General features: G+C 38.0%; 1 protein-coding gene and 1 long non-coding RNA gene across 2 annotated transcripts in view; both read left to right on the plus strand.

Moving 5' to 3' along the window:
• The first annotated feature begins 32 nt into the window (after positions 1-32).
• LOC143661366 (uncharacterized) lies at positions 33-11,698 on the plus strand. The gene is made up of 3 exons (XR_013164537.1): positions 33-132; positions 10,326-10,513; positions 10,606-11,698. It is a non-coding gene; the product is annotated as an uncharacterized LOC143661366 (long non-coding RNA).
• Positions 11,699-15,528: 3,830 nt separating this feature from the next.
• Positions 15,529-18,814, plus strand: part of TMEM182 (transmembrane protein 182) — a 46,897-nt gene continuing 43,611 nt past the window's right edge. The window contains exons 1-3 of the mRNA XM_077134917.1: positions 15,529-15,815; positions 16,050-16,149; positions 17,927-18,025. Coding sequence (XP_076991032.1) covers positions 15,684-15,815; positions 16,050-16,149; positions 17,927-18,025 — 331 coding nt within the window. The 5' untranslated portion in view covers positions 15,529-15,683. The remainder of the gene's footprint in view (positions 15,816-16,049; positions 16,150-17,926; positions 18,026-18,814) is intronic.

The following is an 18,814-nucleotide window of genomic DNA, read 5'->3' on the forward strand; positions in this document are numbered from 1 at the left end:
CCCCAAGCGGAGGCCGCGGCGTGCGCCTGCGCAGACCGGAGCTCGGCGGCGACTGGAGCGCGGCGGGGAGGTGCAGGTGGAGGCCGCGCCAGCTTTGTGATGGTGATGTCGACGATTCTTTAGGTTTCCTGGGTAAGGACCCCGCTGTGCCTGTCAGCGAAGGGCGGGACGGAGCTGGGATGAGCGGAGCCAAGGGAGCAGTTGACTGAGGCTGACGCGGACCGAACTAACCGGGCCTCTCAGCTTCCGCTGGCACGTTTGAAAGAGCAGGAGATAACGGAATCCAGCCTCCTGGAGCCGTGGGAGTTCAAGGCCTTGCCTGCCTGGCACAGGCGCCCTGAGCCCCTCCCGGCCGCCCGCGGGGGCGCGTCTGAGACGCGCGGGCCTGAGGAGCGCGGGGCGGCTGCGCTGCGCACACTGGGCCGCGGGGAGAGCCGCGGGCACCGCGCGGGCGGAGAGGAAGAGGCCCACGGCCGGCCTTGCGGGGCCGCGGGGACTCTGCGGGGGCCGCTTCCGGAGGGCAGCTCGAGGGAGGGGGCTCGGCCACCCGGGGACTACGAGGCGCGGGGCAATGGGAGGTCAGGGTAGAGGAGTGGGCCGGAGCGCAGTTGGGGTCCAGGGTGTGAAGAGTGGGCTGGGGGCAGTCGGGGGCGGGCCGGGGTACCCCTCAGAACCCAGAGACGTGACAGGACCTCCGGGCCACAGCCTAGGCACACGATGGGAGTCAGAAGGGCACATTCAGGACCCGGAGACGTGGTAGGTCCTTGGGACCTCACTCTGGGCACAGCGAAGGGAGTTATGGTGCAGATTTGTGAATGGGGGGGCCTCAGGACCCCAGAGACATGGCAGGACCTCAGGGCCTCACCCTGAGTAGAGCGAAGGGAGCCAGGTGGGCCTATTCAGGGAGACGTGTCAGGATTCAGGGCCTCACCTGGGCACAGAGAAGGAGCTTAAGTGGGCACATTCAGTATGGAGAGGTGGCAGGACTTCAAGACTTCCCCTGAGCGCAGCAAAAGGAGTCCAGTGGATATGTGGTGCCAGACAGCGTGTGGGAATCCTTTAGTGTGGTGCCGGACACACACTAAGTACTTGATAAATGTCCGCGGTAATTGCAAGCCCCCTGTACTTTATCAGAGGAGCTTAGTTCATGACATTTCCCTGTTACTCTGGCATCAAGAAGAGTCGGATATTTCACCCTACTTGCTACCTACCAAGTTAGCCTGCCAGTTTCATGAAGACTGGCAGAACACACGAGACTCCTGGGTCAGATACAAAGGACTTTATTCCTCACAGAAATGGCTGTAGCCCAAGCATCAACATTTTCTTCTGCAGGGAAAATGGGATGAGGGCTAGGGAATACCTGCACATGCAGTGAAGTGCATTTCGGGAGAGGGAACCCGAATCTTTCATGAAGGGGAGTAAGTAGGCCTGCTTTCTGCTCTGGGCCAGACGCATTTTCATCTTACCATGCAGTTTGCTATAAAAAGCGTCTTTGAAAAGATAGTCCAGCTTGTGCCTTCCGTTTTTCCCCCTTTGTTGCCAAACATGATTTAGTCTTTCCTTTATTTAAGAACAAAAATATAAGGAAAAAGAAAAAGATTACTGCAATTTTGCTTTCTTCTAAGTAACCGTGTAATCTCTTCCTTTCTTTTCTTATGAAGTACATGATAATATTAATAGCAAAATAGTTATCAATTGTGAGCACTAACTATGTTTCAGGTGCCATACTATGTGCTTTATTTGTATTAAATTGGTGAATCTTCACACCATCCCCATTATACAGATTAAAAACAGGTATAGGGAAATTAAGTGACTTGGCAAAATTCCTAAGAAATGGTGTATGAAGATACTGAACTCATGAAGTTTGCCTCCAGAATCCATGTTTTGTTAGTCGGTAGAATACCTGACCCAGAAATAATCTGTATTCTTTGGTATTCTCTCAAAATCTTGTTACTGCTTACTCTTTGTGACCTGGTTCCCATGTGCCTGGTGCCTGTACTCTAGGGCTTCTCTTCCCATTCTGATCCCCTAAATGGATCCCAGAGCTATTTGATAGGGAGTTTGGGTATCCTTGAGGAAGAATCCTGCAGCATTCACACATATACATACGCCATAAATCTTCCTCCAAGGCTTCCCCAAAGGAACCTGCAGCCAGCTTCACTGCATTGTGAAAAAGAAAATAGCCAGATCTTTACGGGAATACTAGACACGACTCTGAATTGAAACTGATTCTTGGGACCCAAAATACCACTGTTGCCCGCAAATCTGGACCTGTATTGGGGGTGCCCAATACACCCCAACTCTCTCCGCTTACCCTCTTCCCCCTTACCACCAAGTTCAGTGACTCATTAGGGGTACTCACAGGATGGAGCACAGTTATACTTGTGGCTAAGATTAATTACAGTGAAAGGATATGAAGCAAAATCTTCTAAGTGAAAAGGCACATAGATGAAGTCTGAAGCAAAACAGTCTCAAGCTTCCAAGAATCCTTTCCTAGTAGAATCACCCAGAATGTGTTTAATTCCCTTAGCAAATAGCTGCAGCAACATGTATGAAATGTTATTTAACAGGAAAGATCACTAGAGACCCAGTGCCTGGTGTTTTTAGTTGGGATGGCGGCAAAACCCTCCTCTACACAGCACATATCACAGTTCCAGACTCTCAGAAGGAAAGTAGGTGTCACGCATAAACCACCTTGTTTATGCACACTGTTGAGGCATTCTGGGTAAATCAGAGATTAATGCCACCATCAGAGACATAAAAGAAGCAAGGGGGTGATAGCACATTCCCATTTTAGTCATCCTTTTGGTTTGTGAAGATTCAGATCTATCTTGGGAGAATGACTATGGACTGTGGTAAACATAATCATTCTGAGAATCCTTGGACTGGAATTATCTTACCATGTCTGCCCAAGTTGTCAGATACAGGGAGACTGGGAAATATAAGGGTCACTAATCATCTCTGCCAAGACAAGCTAATTGTCCCACAATTAAATGTCCTTGACAACTGAATTTTCTTGGTTCAAATCTCTCTTCTTGTGAGGAATCCTCTTATTGCTGCTGTCATTGATCTCTGTCCCTAATCTGTTGATGTTCCATACACAATTCTAAATCAACAAGAAAAAGCATATGGTTTGATTTACAGAAATTTACAAGTTGGAGTGGGAAAGGGCAGAGAACAACTTTTGTATAGATTATACAGAAGTGTGTGTCCTATGTTACACACTTTACTAAAGGTATCTTTTTTAATCATTTGGATTCTATTTGTTAGCCTAGCGGGGATTTTACTATGAGTAAAAACAACGGACGAAACAAAACCCTCTATTGCCTTCTGCCTTCGTTTTCCTAATGTAAGATATTAGCAATGTTAAGAAAGAAGGATTAGCCTTCTACGTGCTTTGGCCTCCTATGTTAAACAGGGATTTTCTCCAGCAGCTTCTGTTATCTTGTCTTTTTCAGACTCTCAAATTATATAATAAAGTAAAGATGACATTGTCTGAGAAGTTTTTATTGTAGCATTACTTCCAACCAGGGCTTCCTTTTGTTTTTTTTCAATAAGATCAGTCTTAAATCATCTCCGAAGTTATTCAGGCTTTGATTTTCCACCCACTCTCAGAGCTTTAGAAAGGAAGAAAATGATTTTGTCTTCTAAAATCAAGGACAACTCTAAAATAAATGTTCATGATATAACTCTAAGACTACTTATAGACTTTCTTGCAATAAATGGACCAGATTCTTGGATTTATACATTTCAAAGTAATAGGTTTGGTATCCTAAAAGTGATCACTTTTCAAGAGAATTTAGAGCTTTGTACTCCAAACTATCTCACTTTGGTTTACACTTTAAGATCGTGAATGTATTTTCCAAAAACTGGAATGAGAAAATATTTGCATATTGTTTGTAATAGTCAGCATTGTTTATAATAGTCAAAAAGAAAACCATCCAAATGCCCATCGATTGATGCATGGATAAAATAAAACATGGTCTGTCTCTAACGGTGAAATATGATTCAGCAATGAATAGAAATATAGTTCCTCAAAAACATGCTAAGTGAAAGAAACTAGCCAAAAAAGACCACATATTGTATGGTACCATTTATATGAAATATCTATAATAGGTTAATCTACAGAGACGACCTGTTAGTGGGTTGAGCATGATGGAGTGCTGAAGGTAGGAATGAAGAGTGACTCCTAATAGATACAAGATTTCTTGTTGGGGTATGAAAATGTTCTAAGATTAGCTTTTGGTAATGTTTATATAACTCAATGAATATAGTAAAAACCATTGAACTTTTCACTTTGAACAGGAGAATTTATGGTATGTAAATTATATCTCACTAAAGGTGTTTCCTGACATACCTTGAACCAATCAGCTATTGTGAAACTATTTTGAAAGAAATGAATTTTTGTAACTGTATAGAATAGCATTTGTATGTGTGTGTGTATATATTTCTACATATATAATATATATTGCATTTCACTTCAAAGGAATTTCATCCTGTTCAAGAAAAGATTATTTTCTATTTGCATGATGACAGTGTTTCAAACACGAACTTATCTCTATAAGAATTGAAAATTGTTTCTAGTTTCTGGGCCAAAAATTATAAAGATATTCTCTCCTACCCCAAAAAGTGGTATGTGCCTATGTATGTGTGTGGTGGTTTGAAGCTGTATGTACCTCAGAAGGACATGTTCCAAATCTAATCCACTCCTGTGGGTGTTGACCCATTGTGAGTAGGGCCTTATAAGGAGGCTACTTCAATTAATGTGTAGCCCACTTCATTCAGGATGGGTCTTAATCATCTTACTGGAGTCCTTTATAAACTGAATGAATACAGAGAAAGAAAAAAAGCTGGAAAGCAACGAAACCCAGAAGAGAAGGGAATGACCAGCTGATTCCGCCATGTGTCTGGCTAAGTGGCAGAAAAGCCAAGGATTGCTACCAGTCAGTCTTCAGGAAGAAAGTGTCACTTTGATGATGCCTTGATTTGCAGATTTTCTTGGTCTCAAAACTGTAAGTGAATAAATGTCTGTTGCTTAAGATGAACCACCTCATGGTACTGCTTTAAGCAGCCTAGGAAACTAAAGCAGTATGCAGGTACAAGGAATGAAAATACGTACATCAAAGTCAGTGATCATGTGTGAGTGCTGAGATTATACTGACATATTTTCTTAGTGTACATTTTCCCAAATTTTCTGTTCTGAAATCATATTAATTTATTTACAATGAATGTTCGTAAATGAAGTAGAAAAAGATAACTGCCTAATGCCTCAATAAGGTAAACCTAAAAAGAAGCCACATTTCATCTAATTAGTATGCTACATAAACATATTTTCAGTTCCAAAATGTTTCATTTTTCTAGTTTGACCTTCCTTGAAGCAATTACTTTGTCCTATTTTTCTGCTAGGAAAACAGTAAAGTATTTCTCACATCATAGTTAATAAATTCAGTGTTTAGGAAAGAAGAAGCATTTCTGGTCTTCGCCACAACTTTATACCATTATGTGTACATGAGACAGACCAACTATATGTGCCTTTCATCATTGTAAGTAGGACTATCATGTTTATGTTTTTTATTTTTTTTCGTGTTGATATTGTTGTTGTCCTAAGGAAATTCTGCCATCTGACTCTTCCTTGAGTAGAAAATATTCCTTTCTGGAATCATCATTTCTTTCCTTGTGTCCATCCTCCTGATTTGTCTCAGAACATTATCTCAAATGTCTTCTAGTCAAAATCTTATAAAAATAATGATTAGTGGGGCTTCTTAGTGTCTGGACGAAAAGCAAAAACTTGCTAATTGAATTTGGATTCTGGTACAGGGATTAATGTCACTTAAGTCTATCTTCTCTCAGACCCAGGAGAGGCAGAGGCAGGTTTTATAATGATCCCATAGAGCATCCCAGAGATGCTTAACATGGGGAGGATGGAAATAGAGTGGGGATGGTGGTGTAGTTTCCCCTCTCCCCTGAGGGCATCTGGCAGCCTTTACAGACATTTTTGGTGGACATAACTCGGGAGTGGGAGGCTATTGACATCTAAGGTAGAGGCAAGGAATGCCTCTAGACATCACACAGTGCATGGCAAAGAATTATTTTTTTTTCTCTGAGAAATCTTTGCCATATAAGAAGATTCAGAGTTGCCTCAATTTCCTTGTCTATTAAATGGGAAAAACCGTAGCACTTATTACAAGAAGTTGTGGAGATAAATGAATTAATAAGCCCAAAGTGCTTAAAATACTCTGTGGGGCAGAGTGAGTGGTCTTGTGTTGACCATTATTATTATTGCTGTTGTCATTTTTATTACTTCGTTTTTTTTATTTGGGTATCCTGATACGACCTTATTCTCAAGTGTTTACCAGGAGTACAAATGCAGTAAAATTAAGCAGAACATACGGGACCTGGCTGAAAAAAATTATGAAGAGAAAATTGTGCAAACATCTCTGCAAAAATCGTGGGAGCCCCTTGAGCAGCTCATAGACGAAGCTCCCCAAGGACCACTTCTGAGTAAATTTTCAAACACATAACAGGTGGAGGCCTGGTTACACTGATATATCTCCCTGTCCTCCACTGTCTTTTTGGCAAACTGAATTGTCTTTCCTCTGGGGCATGTGGACTGAACTTGCTCTCAGACTCTGGATTTGATGGGACCTCTTACAAGACCTTCTTTGGGAGGGTCTTAAAAATCCCTTTTCATCCTTCCTAATACAGCAGTATCTAGTGACAAAGGTATTTAAGGGGAAGACAGCACATGCTGGAGCCAAGGGTAAATACAGATTTCTCTTTCTCAATTCTCGAGTCATTGCACATAAGATTCATGCAAAGCACTTTCCCAGTTAATGGCAGAAGGCAGGGACCTTTCATTCACACACCTTTAACATACAGAGTTTGGTGTGTTCCCTCGGGAAGAATTATTTTTACTCCAACTAAACAAAGCCATGGATAAATTGAAATAAGTCATTAAAAATGTATATTTGTTTATGTAATAGATACAAGTTACATTATTTGATTTCTGTTTTCATATATCAGATTATTTCCTCTTTGATTCCAGATATTGTTCCAGAAATGTTTTACTGTATGTTGATTGTAATTGAAGGTAGCATTAATCATTTAAATGACTAATAGAGTATTTTTAAGGAAAAGAACCTCAGGAGCTGAATAACAAATCCTTTTGGAAAGTAAAGGATACTTTTGCAATGTGACTTTTCCTGTATAAGGTAATTTGTGGAAGTAATTCTCAATTTAATGGAGAGCAGACTGCCTAAATTAACGAACTGAATGAGCTTGTGAATCTTCCTACAGTTATGCTTGATGTATTCTAGTAATTAGGGCCATGGATATGCCCTCTTAGTTAAGACTTCTCAGGATCAAATACTGTAGTAATTCCTTGCTTGACGCTTTGACTTACATAAAAATCCCAGCTATTAACCATAGTGTACCATGAAATTCAAATGCTAGCTGTGGCCAGCAGATGGCACTCATCAACCCAATTCAATTCAACTTGAGTGGTATCTCGTCAGTTAATATTTTACTGAGCACCTAGAGATGCAACAGTAAATAAAACATAATCCTTTATTCCCCACATAGAGTTTATTGTACAGGTACTGTGTGTGATGATAATTTCATGGGTCAACTTAACTAGGTTGAGGTATCCAGTTTGTTAGGTCAAACAAACACTGGCTTGATTGTTAATGTAAGGGTATTTTGAGACTATCTGGTAGATGGATTTGAGTTATAATCAGTTGATTCCATTATGGCTAATTGCATCTACATTCAACAAAGGAATTTGCTCCTAGCAATGTGGGGAGTCTCCTTATCCAATCAATTGGAAGTTTTAGAAGCCACAACTGAGGATTCCAGGAATCAGAGAGGAATTTCTGCCTCAGCCTCAGTCACCTAGCTTCTCCTGAGGAATTTGGATTAAACTTCAACATCACCTTTATTGGAGTTTACAGCTTGTGGCCTTCCCTAAAGAGTTCAGATTTGCCAGCCTCTATGGTCACATGAGCCAATTTCTTATAACACAAAAATATCTCCAACTATCTCATCTATATCTAGATATCTATACTGTTCTGTTTCTCTGGAGAACCCTGATTGATACAATGTGTAAGAACAGAAGGTCTGTAAATAATCTCTCAACATTCTGAAGCTGTGGCGTTGTTAATGAGTGGGGAGGTAGCAGGGAGGAAGTCTCACAGGAACACCAAGAGCTATATAATACAGAATGGGATATCAGAGTCACAGAGATGCATGGTGATGGTTCTTACGTGATCATGCTGCCTTACAGGAAAGCAATTTATTTTAAGATCATCACACAAATTTTGGGCACGTCTAGGAATGTGGGACCACAGTCCCTTATCTGTACCTTTAGGGCCAAAAACATTTTAGAACTCAGAATTTTGAATATTTGAAAAAAGTAATATGGTACATATACTGTACTTTACTTAACACCCCCAGTGGAACCTGGGGAGCCTTGTACTCAAACACGTTCATATGTATGCAATAAACATGAGAATTTACATAGTTTACATATAGCCACATACCAATCAGATCTGCTTTGTCTGAAGCCTCTGCTTTTCAGAGACTTGGGTGTTGGAATGTGAACTTATACTATATTATTCCATAACAAAAACAATCTGCTCCACAAATCTCCAGAGAAGGTGTGCAGCTTTTTTGGTATACCATTCCAGTGTTCCAGAATATGGATTCCAAATCTGTAGAAGCTTTAAGAGCTTGATTTCCATATTTGTTTACAAATTTCTTCAGCTTTGCTGAGTACAGAGCACTATCATACTTGTATTTTTTCTAAAGTGTACCAGATTAATTTTTTTGAAAAATTTTAAATAATTTCATTAAATATTTTCCGGTTTTTAGAACCTTACAATGTCAGAACTGGAAATTGTGACAGATAAAAAGATGGTTGTTTTCATTATCACCCAAAAATTAAATATGACCTGAGATTTCTTCTAAGTTTCAGTGTACGTTACCAATATATAATACAACTAAGCAAATAGATAGTCATTGGCTCAAAAATAAAGCTTTTGTTATATCCATCCAGCCTTTAATTGGCAAATTTTATTTAACTTGTGAAGACCAAAGGATAATGTTACCATCCTGTCTTGGAACGGTAATGACCTTAGCATAGTCTACATTTTCTTAAAAAAAATGATTTTTAACTCATACTTGTTAATTTTAAAATTTTAAATTAAAAAAAAATTGCTATGATTTCTCTATGTGACTTGAAACTCTAACAGGGAAGTCACTTTCAGGAAGGCTAATTTAATTACGACAGTAGAAATAATCTGGATAAGGAAAAAAAGGAGAGAGGACCAAGTCCAAGGAACTTTCAGAATGAAACAAAATTATCTTCTGAAAAATATTTTTACCAATTGTTCTTGTTTGTTTCATTATTTTAGTTTTTCTTTTATTCTCAAAAGTATTTGAAGCAACTTACATATACACATACAAGATAATAGGTTATAAAGGTAAATGTGGGTGTGTGGGAGAGAGCCAATGTCAGGAACAAAAGAAGGAAACTAACTGCATGATGTTAAAGGAAGTGACAAGTAAAGCTGGTACCACAGTTTCTACATTTGGTTCCAAGTTTTCCAGGTACCAAATTGAAAGAAACTCAGTTGTATGAGTGTATAAGCTCATGGAGGTTAAAGGCTTCATTTTATTTACTGTTATAGTTCTGAGACAGCTTAAGATTTGTCTTAGGATAGCAAAGAAATATATATATTTGTCAAAAGAATCAAGATTTATAGTGTCTCTAAGACACAACTTTTGTGCACTCAGAAATGTCCCTCCTAATCTTCCTAAAGGGGACACTAGCCATAGGGATCAACAACCACAGTGACATCTTTAAGAATTTGTTATTAATATATTCATTCAACAAACATTTCTTGACTCAAATTGTTTCAAGACATAGGAATCCAAAACTGTAGAAGGGGGAAAGCCATTAAAAGATATGGAAAATGAAACAGTCTGTATAATAGAAGCACCTTCCAGGCAGAGACCGTGGCTATCTTATTGCTGCTAACCCCAAACTAGTAAGTCCATCCAGCAGATAGAGGAAGTTGGTAAGTATCTGTTGAAAGTAACTAATGAGGAGTTCAGCAGGTGGATAAACGAGAAGGGCCTTCCAGCCTGAAGGGAGAAAAAAAGCAAAGGTTTTGGGAACTGATGGTGGCCCAGAAAAGAGGATGGTATGTAGAGACGTGAGGACGGCTGGGGACGCTGGGTGAGAAATTAGTCTGGAGAAGTAGGCTCGAGTCAGATCTGGAATGCCAGCATAATAAGTTATGTATTATGTTTGTTTTCTTTCTAAGGAATGAGCTTCAGGTAAAGGCAGGATAAAAGAGAAGCCTAGCATGTATGAAGCATCAACTCACTTTACTGATATCCCCAGTAACCCTCTGAAGACCTGTTCCCATCATTTAGAAAAACTGAGACTCAAAGAATTGAAGAATTTGCTCAAGATAACTCAGCTGTGAGAGGAAACCCCCTCTTTCCTTAGGTAAATGAAACCCTCATCCTAAGACTGGCGATGAGGAGCTTCTGTGTTGGGAATGGAGCCTGATCTGTGCTTTCTATTCTTATCCTCCCCAGCTTACTATGTCATGGTGGATGCCTCCCCAGCTCTCACACAGCTACTTCTGCATTATCATTTAGCCTCAAGGTGCACAGTGACTGAGAACAGGCTGAAACTTTTAAGCAAAGCTAAGAGGTAACAGAAAATACATAGGAACATAATCCATAAATTACTGTGAATTGCTTTAGCAGTGGGATCCTGTGCTGGTTTGAAAGTGTTGTGTACCCCAGAAAAACCATGCCCTTTAATCCTGATTCAGTATTGTAGGGTGAAAACCTTTGAGTAGATTGTTTCCATGGATATTGACCCATTCAGTTGTGGGTTTGACTTTGTGAATGGATTGCTTCCATGGAAATGTGACACACCCAAGTGTGATACACCCAAATAAGTCAATTTGTGACCTTTTGTTTAGATGGAGATGTGACACTGCCCATTCAAAGTGGGTCTTGATTAGTTTACTGGAGTTTTTTTAAAAAGGGGAACATTTTGGAGGAAGCTTAGGTACTTGGAGAACAACTGCTTCAGAGCTGACAGAGATGCAGACATTTGAAGATGCTTGTAGTGTCAACAGGGAGCAGACACCTTCACATGGACATTTGGAGATACAGAGCCCAGTGTACATCACTATGTGATGCTAAGCAATCCAGAAACCAGAGTTGTGTCCCAGAGGAGCTAAGTGAGGGACCACGGACACTTAGAGAAGAAAAACCACTGGCATCAAAAACTGGAAGCAGCGGAACTGAGAACAAGGACTAACAGATGCCAGCCATGTACCTTCCCATGTGGCAGACATTGGCCTTGCCTGAGTCAAGGTATCTTTCTCTAGATGCCTTAGTTTGGACATTTTTATGGTCTTAGAACTGTAAACTTGTAACTTAATAAATTCACTTTTTAAAAAGCCATTCCATTTCTGGTATATTGCATTCCAGCAGCATTAGCAAACTAATAAAGAACTCATGAAAATATCTCTATTTACCTTTGGTCTTCTCCCTGTGACAAAGAACATTTCAAACTCCTACCAAAACGATAACCTTTAAATGATAAAATTCTTGCCCAGAAGAATGGATGCCCCAAAAGAAGCTGGTTGTTTCATAGTCTGCCTACTGAAGATTTACCTGGATTTAAGGTATTTAATGTCCTAATGGCACCTGTCACATTGTAGATACTCAAGTATATTAGCTATTAGTATTAGTCCTAATTTGCCTTTTTGACAACCTGTCCCATAGGATTGATCCAGCAATGCATGTTTCCTCTTGTGACCTTGCTTGATTCAATGTAGGAATCATCCAACATAAAAGTTGATTTGATATTCACATAAGGGACAGATATATAGAGTAGTAAGGGAGTTTTATTACTGAATTATTGTGAGGTGAGATTGGTGCTCAGGCATGTCTATCTCGCCTTTCTTGTAGCCTTTCGTTAGGAAAGAGGTGAAAGGGAAAAGAGAACCTACATTGAAATTTGTAAAAAAGTTCATAATACAACTGTTGTTTTACAGTCTTAACAACATAGACATTTTTAAGCTACTGAGAACTTGGGAAAGAGATATGGATCGACTGTTAGAAATATTTGAGGCATCATGGAAAATTTTAAAAGTTTCAAAAGACAGGCAAATGGTCCAATTTTCTGAAAAAGGAAGACACTTTTTGACCTTAGGATAGTAATGTCCTTTTCATTTTTCAGGAAGAATTTAATACGGATTTTTAAAAAGTTGGTTTGTGAACATTTGTACAGGAAACACATACATTGCTGAAATCCAGCTCTCCACAGTTTCACAAAATACAGGCCAGGCCAAATCAGTGCCGTTTCTTCTAGGGTGAATTGCCATTTGGATAGCTCAGGAGAATGCCTTGTATTTACATCTCAGCTAATAATCCTAATAAAAATCGAGTAAGTATTGTGTGTCAAGCACTATGCAAAATACTAGGAATAATCAAGCTTATGGAGCTCAATTTTATGAAGTCAAAAGTTTTCTATTGAATAGATGCATATTTATGGATGGTCATGAATACTCTGGTGATTGCACTAACACTTCAATAAATATATCTATGAGATATTAGTTACTAAAAGAATGCCACCCTGGAGAGAAGTTTTTAATGTCATACCTAGGGTTCTTCATTTGCAATAATGACATTTTTATAGTTATGCTTATACATTTTTGGATAAACCAAAAAGAATGAGAAGTTATTAGTTTATGGACCCAGTCCAGAAGCATGACGCTTTTCTTTGACAAAGACCAAAATCGAGATGGATTATAATAATAAGAAAGCCCTATACTCTTTTCTACGTATTTAAAATCTCATTTGCTCTGTGTATGTGTTAAAGATTTAATATTAATGAATTGCATTTGTACTATAAATTGTAGAAATACATAAAAAATAAATCTTCCTATCCTACAGAATACTCTCCTTGTTCAGATGATATTGTCACCTACTAATCATAACTGCTCAACCCAACAATTACTGGTACACTAATCTGGGGAGAGGATGTGTGATTGAGCAGTAGAATGTGTCTTGAGTGATCAGAAGGCCATTAATACCATCTTTATATACTTCAATCTAATGTATATTTTTTTTGCTAACTTGTGAACTCAAGATCAGTGTGTGTATATATATATATATATATATATGTATATATATATATATTATAACATCAGTATTACAATATATGACAAAATACGTGGGCCCTCACATGTTCTCAATAAGCACTTCTTAATAATACATTCTCCCTTCCCCACTACAGGAAAAAACCTAACTTGATTTAATAGTGCATCAATTATAGAAAAAGCATTTTTATTAGTTTTCTATTTCTGCTATAACAAATTACCAAAAAGTTAGTAGTTTAAAACCACACATTTATTATTTAATATTCTGGAGGTCTGAAATCCCACTGGGCTCAGATTAAGGTATCAACAAGAAGTTGCATTCCATAAGAGAGGCTCTAGGGTACAGTGTGTTTTCTCTCCTTTTTCAGCTTCCAGAAGCTGCCTCATTTCATTCGTTTATGGTCCCCTTCCTCCATCTTCAAGGCTGGCAACTCTCTGACTCTTTTTCTATGATCGCGTTTCTTTTCCTGACTACTGTCAGGAAGGTTTTTCGGCTTCTAAGGATTCCTGTGATGACATTGGGCCCACCCAGGCAATCCAGAATAATCTCTCTCAAATCCCTAATTTAATCACATCTGCAGAGTTCCTTTTACCATGTCAGGTAATATATTTACACCCTCCAGGGGTCAGAGTGTGGCCATCTTTCTTTGGTAGACCATTATTCTCCTTATTTTATCACTACGTCCAAATAAGAATGGTGGTGGTACTAAATTCTTAGACCATAGCCAAAATATTTTCCTGTGTCTCTTTAGAATAGAGTGCTTGAAAATCATAGCAAAGATTCCAAACAGGGAGTAAATTTGGAGTTGCACCAATCTAAGGGGTGTTTAAAAGGATAAGATGTTTATCTTCAGAATAAAAACAGACCTACATTTGTGTGAGTTGAGGATTGTGATTTGCGGGGGGCAGGAGATGACTGCTGTCATTAAAATATTTAAAAGTTTTGTCATATAACAGAGGGTTTAAATTTGTGCTGTGTTATCTCAATGGACAGAAGTATTAATGCCTGGAAACTCCCAGAATGCACGTTTTGGCAGAATATGTGGCTGTCATTGCAATCCTTAAATGCAACATGCTGGGAATGCCATGACTTGATAATGGGGGAATTCTTATACAAGAGAATTGAGCATTGGATGAAGCATCACCTTAGGTGAACTCTCAAATTCATTTAATCCTCATATTCAATGATGTTAAAGTTTAGAATTCCATTCATGACCTTTGGGCAACTCTGTTTGTAGGTAGCTAATGCTGGCCAAGGCCCTTCATTCTTACTCAGGAGTCATCTTTTTACCCTAACCAAAATTTTCCTAAGGACCTATCCCATTTCAAACAAAATAAGCTGATGAAAGAAGCTTATAGAGTTCAGGTATCTCCTTAGGAGATGAAGTGGCCCATGTTATTATTGGGAAAATAAGAAACACTGGTCAAAGGGACAGTACAGCTTTTTAAGTGTCATACACACACCCTTAAAAAATAACCTTTCCGGCATATCCAGGTGTGAGATGGAAACAAACAAATGAGCTGTAAACAAACATGATATAAGGAAGCTGTAGTTTCATTGCTCTTATGTGGGGTATAAGTACAACTCTTATTTTAAGGAAGTTGAATATTTAAAATGAAGGAAACAAAAGCAAGAATGTCCAGATTCTTTTATATTAATCCTGAAAACAATATAATTTTTGAGTCATTTTCATCAACCCACCTTATAAAAGAATTGATTATTTGAAATGACATCTACAAGATTAGTGTTTGTCTATAGAAAGTGCTGTTTTTACATCAATTGTGTGCTGCATAAAACTATGTTTTAATATCTTTAAAGAATTTATGCTACCACGAGTACTCTTGATCTCTTCAGTACACACCTGAACATCTGAGTTATAAACCTGAACTGCATGCAGCATTATGTGAGACCATTTGACCCACAGATTGTTTTCAACCCCACAAATGTCCAATAGGAATGAAGAAATTGATTACAGTTTCAATTGTATTCAAGACAAAATATTTATGGTTCCTTATAACCTGTGATTTCAGGGGGACCCTAAGTGTCTTTGGGTTTGTGATAGTCATCCCAGACTAAGAGATGCTTGTTCAGACACTTCAGCTTCTAGGCCAATACTGACAATGACGTCATAGTCATTCCAGCTTCTTTCTACTTCTATGGATTACCCAAGAGAAATTATGATAAATCTAGTCAGTTCCTGATAGTCCTCTCTACAGTCAGGGGAAGGTCAGCTATTTTTTGATCCCCATGGAAGTGAGACAGCTCCTCAATCAGTATCCTAAAATAGATGGCCCTTCTCAGCTGCTGGGCTGGAGCCCCTCCAGGGAGAGCAAAGGGATTACAAATCCACTGGCTGGGTGTGAGCTAGAAGCCACTCAAATATTAGCTAGGAGAGGTTTCTCAAGAAGATTCTGCCTATTGCGGTTGTTGAGCCCTAGGTGTCTGCCGTCCTTTATCTTCTTATTTGAAGGAAAACCTGCGAATTGAAAATGAGACTAAATGTCGCCATCTTTTTTGGGGCTCTCTTCGGTGCTTTGGGGGTGTTGCTTTTTTTGGTGGCTTTTGGATCAGATTATTGGCTTCTTGCAACTGAATTGGGGAGATGTTCAGGTGAACAGAATGTGCGTTTCTTTTTCAAAATGTTGAAGTGCTTAGTAGTGATGAGAATAACCTTATGTATCTTCTTGAAATCTAAGAATAGTAGTTGAGTGTTTGTTTCTTCATAGAAGAGATTCAGAAAACTGGTGATTATCTTCTTTGGGATGAAATACATTTCTTAAAATAGTATTAGATGTACTAATTTTGACCATATTGTTTGTGTTAACAGTAAGTTACTTCATTTGTGCCCTCTGCAGATACACAATGTCACTTTTCACCATGAAGGATTCTTCTGGAGATGTTGGTTTAATGGGCTTGTCGAAGAAAATGATTCCAGTATCTGGAAGTTCTGGTACAGTAAGTAAAACTTAACTTTATCTCCTCTCTTGTCTTTAAAATAAAAACACACAGCTTATTATTTAGTACATTTCACTTACAAAACAGGAATGGATTCTTAATTGTAGAATCACAGACATTTCATCTATTTTTGAACAAATAGAACTGGCTAAAGATAATTATTTCATCTTCTGACATAAAATAGGAGTGTGAATGTTTCTGGAAAAACTCAATTATCTGTTGTTTCTATGTTCACATTTAAAATGAACTATCTTGAGCAAACAAAACAGATATTCTCTATAAGTTTTAAATTGTCTATTATTTCTGTGTTGCAAATCAATGCATTTCATTTGGTTACAAATGCTTGAAATTGTGAATTTAAAATTCCAGAAATAGAGATGTATTATTTTATATTCATATTCCAAAAGTTAAAAAAATCTTTTTTTTTATAATGATACTTAATTACCATCAGTGGCAATGAAAGCTTGCTTTATTTGGACTTCAACCAAGTTTGTAAGCAATACTGAGAAAGCTATTACTTTCAATGTTTGCAGTCTCTCATAGAAATTTTAAAGTTCTTTTTGGACGTACAATAGCATTTTTAAAAAAAAGATGTATAATTTCAACTGTGTTTCCTGGATTATATTAATCTCTGATAATCAATTCATTGAAAATTACTATGACCAGCAATAAAAAAACTTTATTACCTTAAGGCTTTTTGAGGGCTGAAATTATTAGTGTCTTTATCACAAACTCAACCAAAGTAAGATATTTACAGAATAAGAAAAATTATAGAATATATAATAAAAATGTGAGTTTACTGAAGACTTAAACAAGGTGACAGCAAGTTGGCATGTATAAAAGGAAGAAGGTAATTATGAGATAACATTTTGAGAGGAATATTTGATAGACCATCCCATAGTGCATTTTTGGGAGGAGAATAAGAATGCAAACACTGTGCAATCTGCCAGTGGAATTCATTTATGTTTTGGTTAAGTGGAGTTAGTCTGACTGTGGAAGAGGAAGATTTTGCCAAGGATTTAGAGAAAGAAAGAATGTTTTATTCTAGCTTTTGCTTGAACATGGTAGAGGAGTAAAATTCCATAAAAGGAGATCCTGACTCCTCCCTAAAGTGAGCACAAATAAATCTTCAAGTTTGCAGACAACATACAAGTTCTTTCTTAAGATTTCTTCAAGTGTTAAAAATGTACCGAAAGTATTAACTTGTATGATTGGTCATTTGCATCTTTTCCCTAAAAATAGAATATAGAAACTTTTTTTTTATGAATTGGGGCTAATTGAGATCAAATCTAAGTTTATTAGATTTTAAAAAACAATTATATAAGGCAGACCACAGTGGCTCACTGGCAGAGTTCTTTCCTGCCATGCCAGAGACCAGGGTTCGATTCCCCGTGCCTGCCCATGTAAAAAAGCAATCAAACAAAAAACAATTATATAATGTATAACTACTACACACTAGTGCTGGAGAATATAGTTGTGAAAATTAACCAAGTGTGGTGGCCTTAATTTTAAGATGATGTTACAGCTTTTGATCCTTTTCCATTAAATTATATCATGTAGTTAGAACCTCTGGATGAAACCACCTTCCAGGCTCCCTGGGCTTCTCAATATGAATTTTTAAAGGAGGGCTTTCCCCCTTATCCTAAACCTCTCTGAATTGATCTAACCTGCATTTTATTTCAATTTTACACCTGTAACTCCACTCTTCTCTTAAATTAGGAATGAGTCTCAATTCAGCTTCTCCACAGCACATGCTATTGTTTTGCTCTCTTTCTAGCCAACCAGCCACCATCCAAGAAATGCGCGCATGCCTATCTGTCGCCTTACCCCTTCATGAGAGGCGAGGACAATTCGACCTCCTATGAGTCTGCAGTTAGTAAGTACCCTCTTTCCTCAGATGCCTCTGAGACAAACTCGCCTTTCTTAAAGATGCCTGCCACAAGTTTATTTTGTAGGCAATTAAAACGTAATTTAATATCTGAAATTCCAACATATTCTCTTATATCGATGTTTTGCAAAAAAAAAAAAGTGTATTATTTTTAACATGGTATTTGCTCTAGTAGAATATAACTTTGGTCTAAAAGTACAGCCATTGTATTTTACTTGCTACTCATAAAAATGATTTTATAATATGTTTTCCATGATGGAAATAATATTAACAGGAAGAACTGCTTTTTAAGGGTTCAACTGATCTAAATCTAGTTTTAAAATAGAAAATATTATGGTAATATGCACTCTACTTTTAAAAGTTTTAACAATTGTTACATATAAAAATCTGAATATGTTGCTGTATTTGTACTAAATGGCTAAACTCTGTTGTGTGCCTATGGTAGGACAATCAGATATCATTAACCAAGAGTCATGATCACAGTTTCTTCCATGTTTCCATACTACTCTTTGGTCTATAAAAGATACATAGTTCCTATAGAAAATACGTGAAATATAGTAAACAAATATACTTTTATAGAAAGTACATGGACATAATATGTCAATTACATTGATAGCTGGCTTCATCAAATTTTTAACCAAGGCCGTTTATCTTAAACCTAAAATTAAGGTTAAGATAAAGAATTCATCAATGTCATCGATAAGCCAAAAAAATTTCCTTTTCAGAATATTCAATACCTAATATTATCTAACATATTTCATTAGCTATCCAATATAA

Source organism: Tamandua tetradactyla, chromosome 17 (genome assembly GCF_023851605.1).
Source record: "Tamandua tetradactyla isolate mTamTet1 chromosome 17, mTamTet1.pri, whole genome shotgun sequence".
NCBI classification, from domain to species: domain Eukaryota; kingdom Metazoa; phylum Chordata; class Mammalia; order Pilosa; family Myrmecophagidae; genus Tamandua; species Tamandua tetradactyla.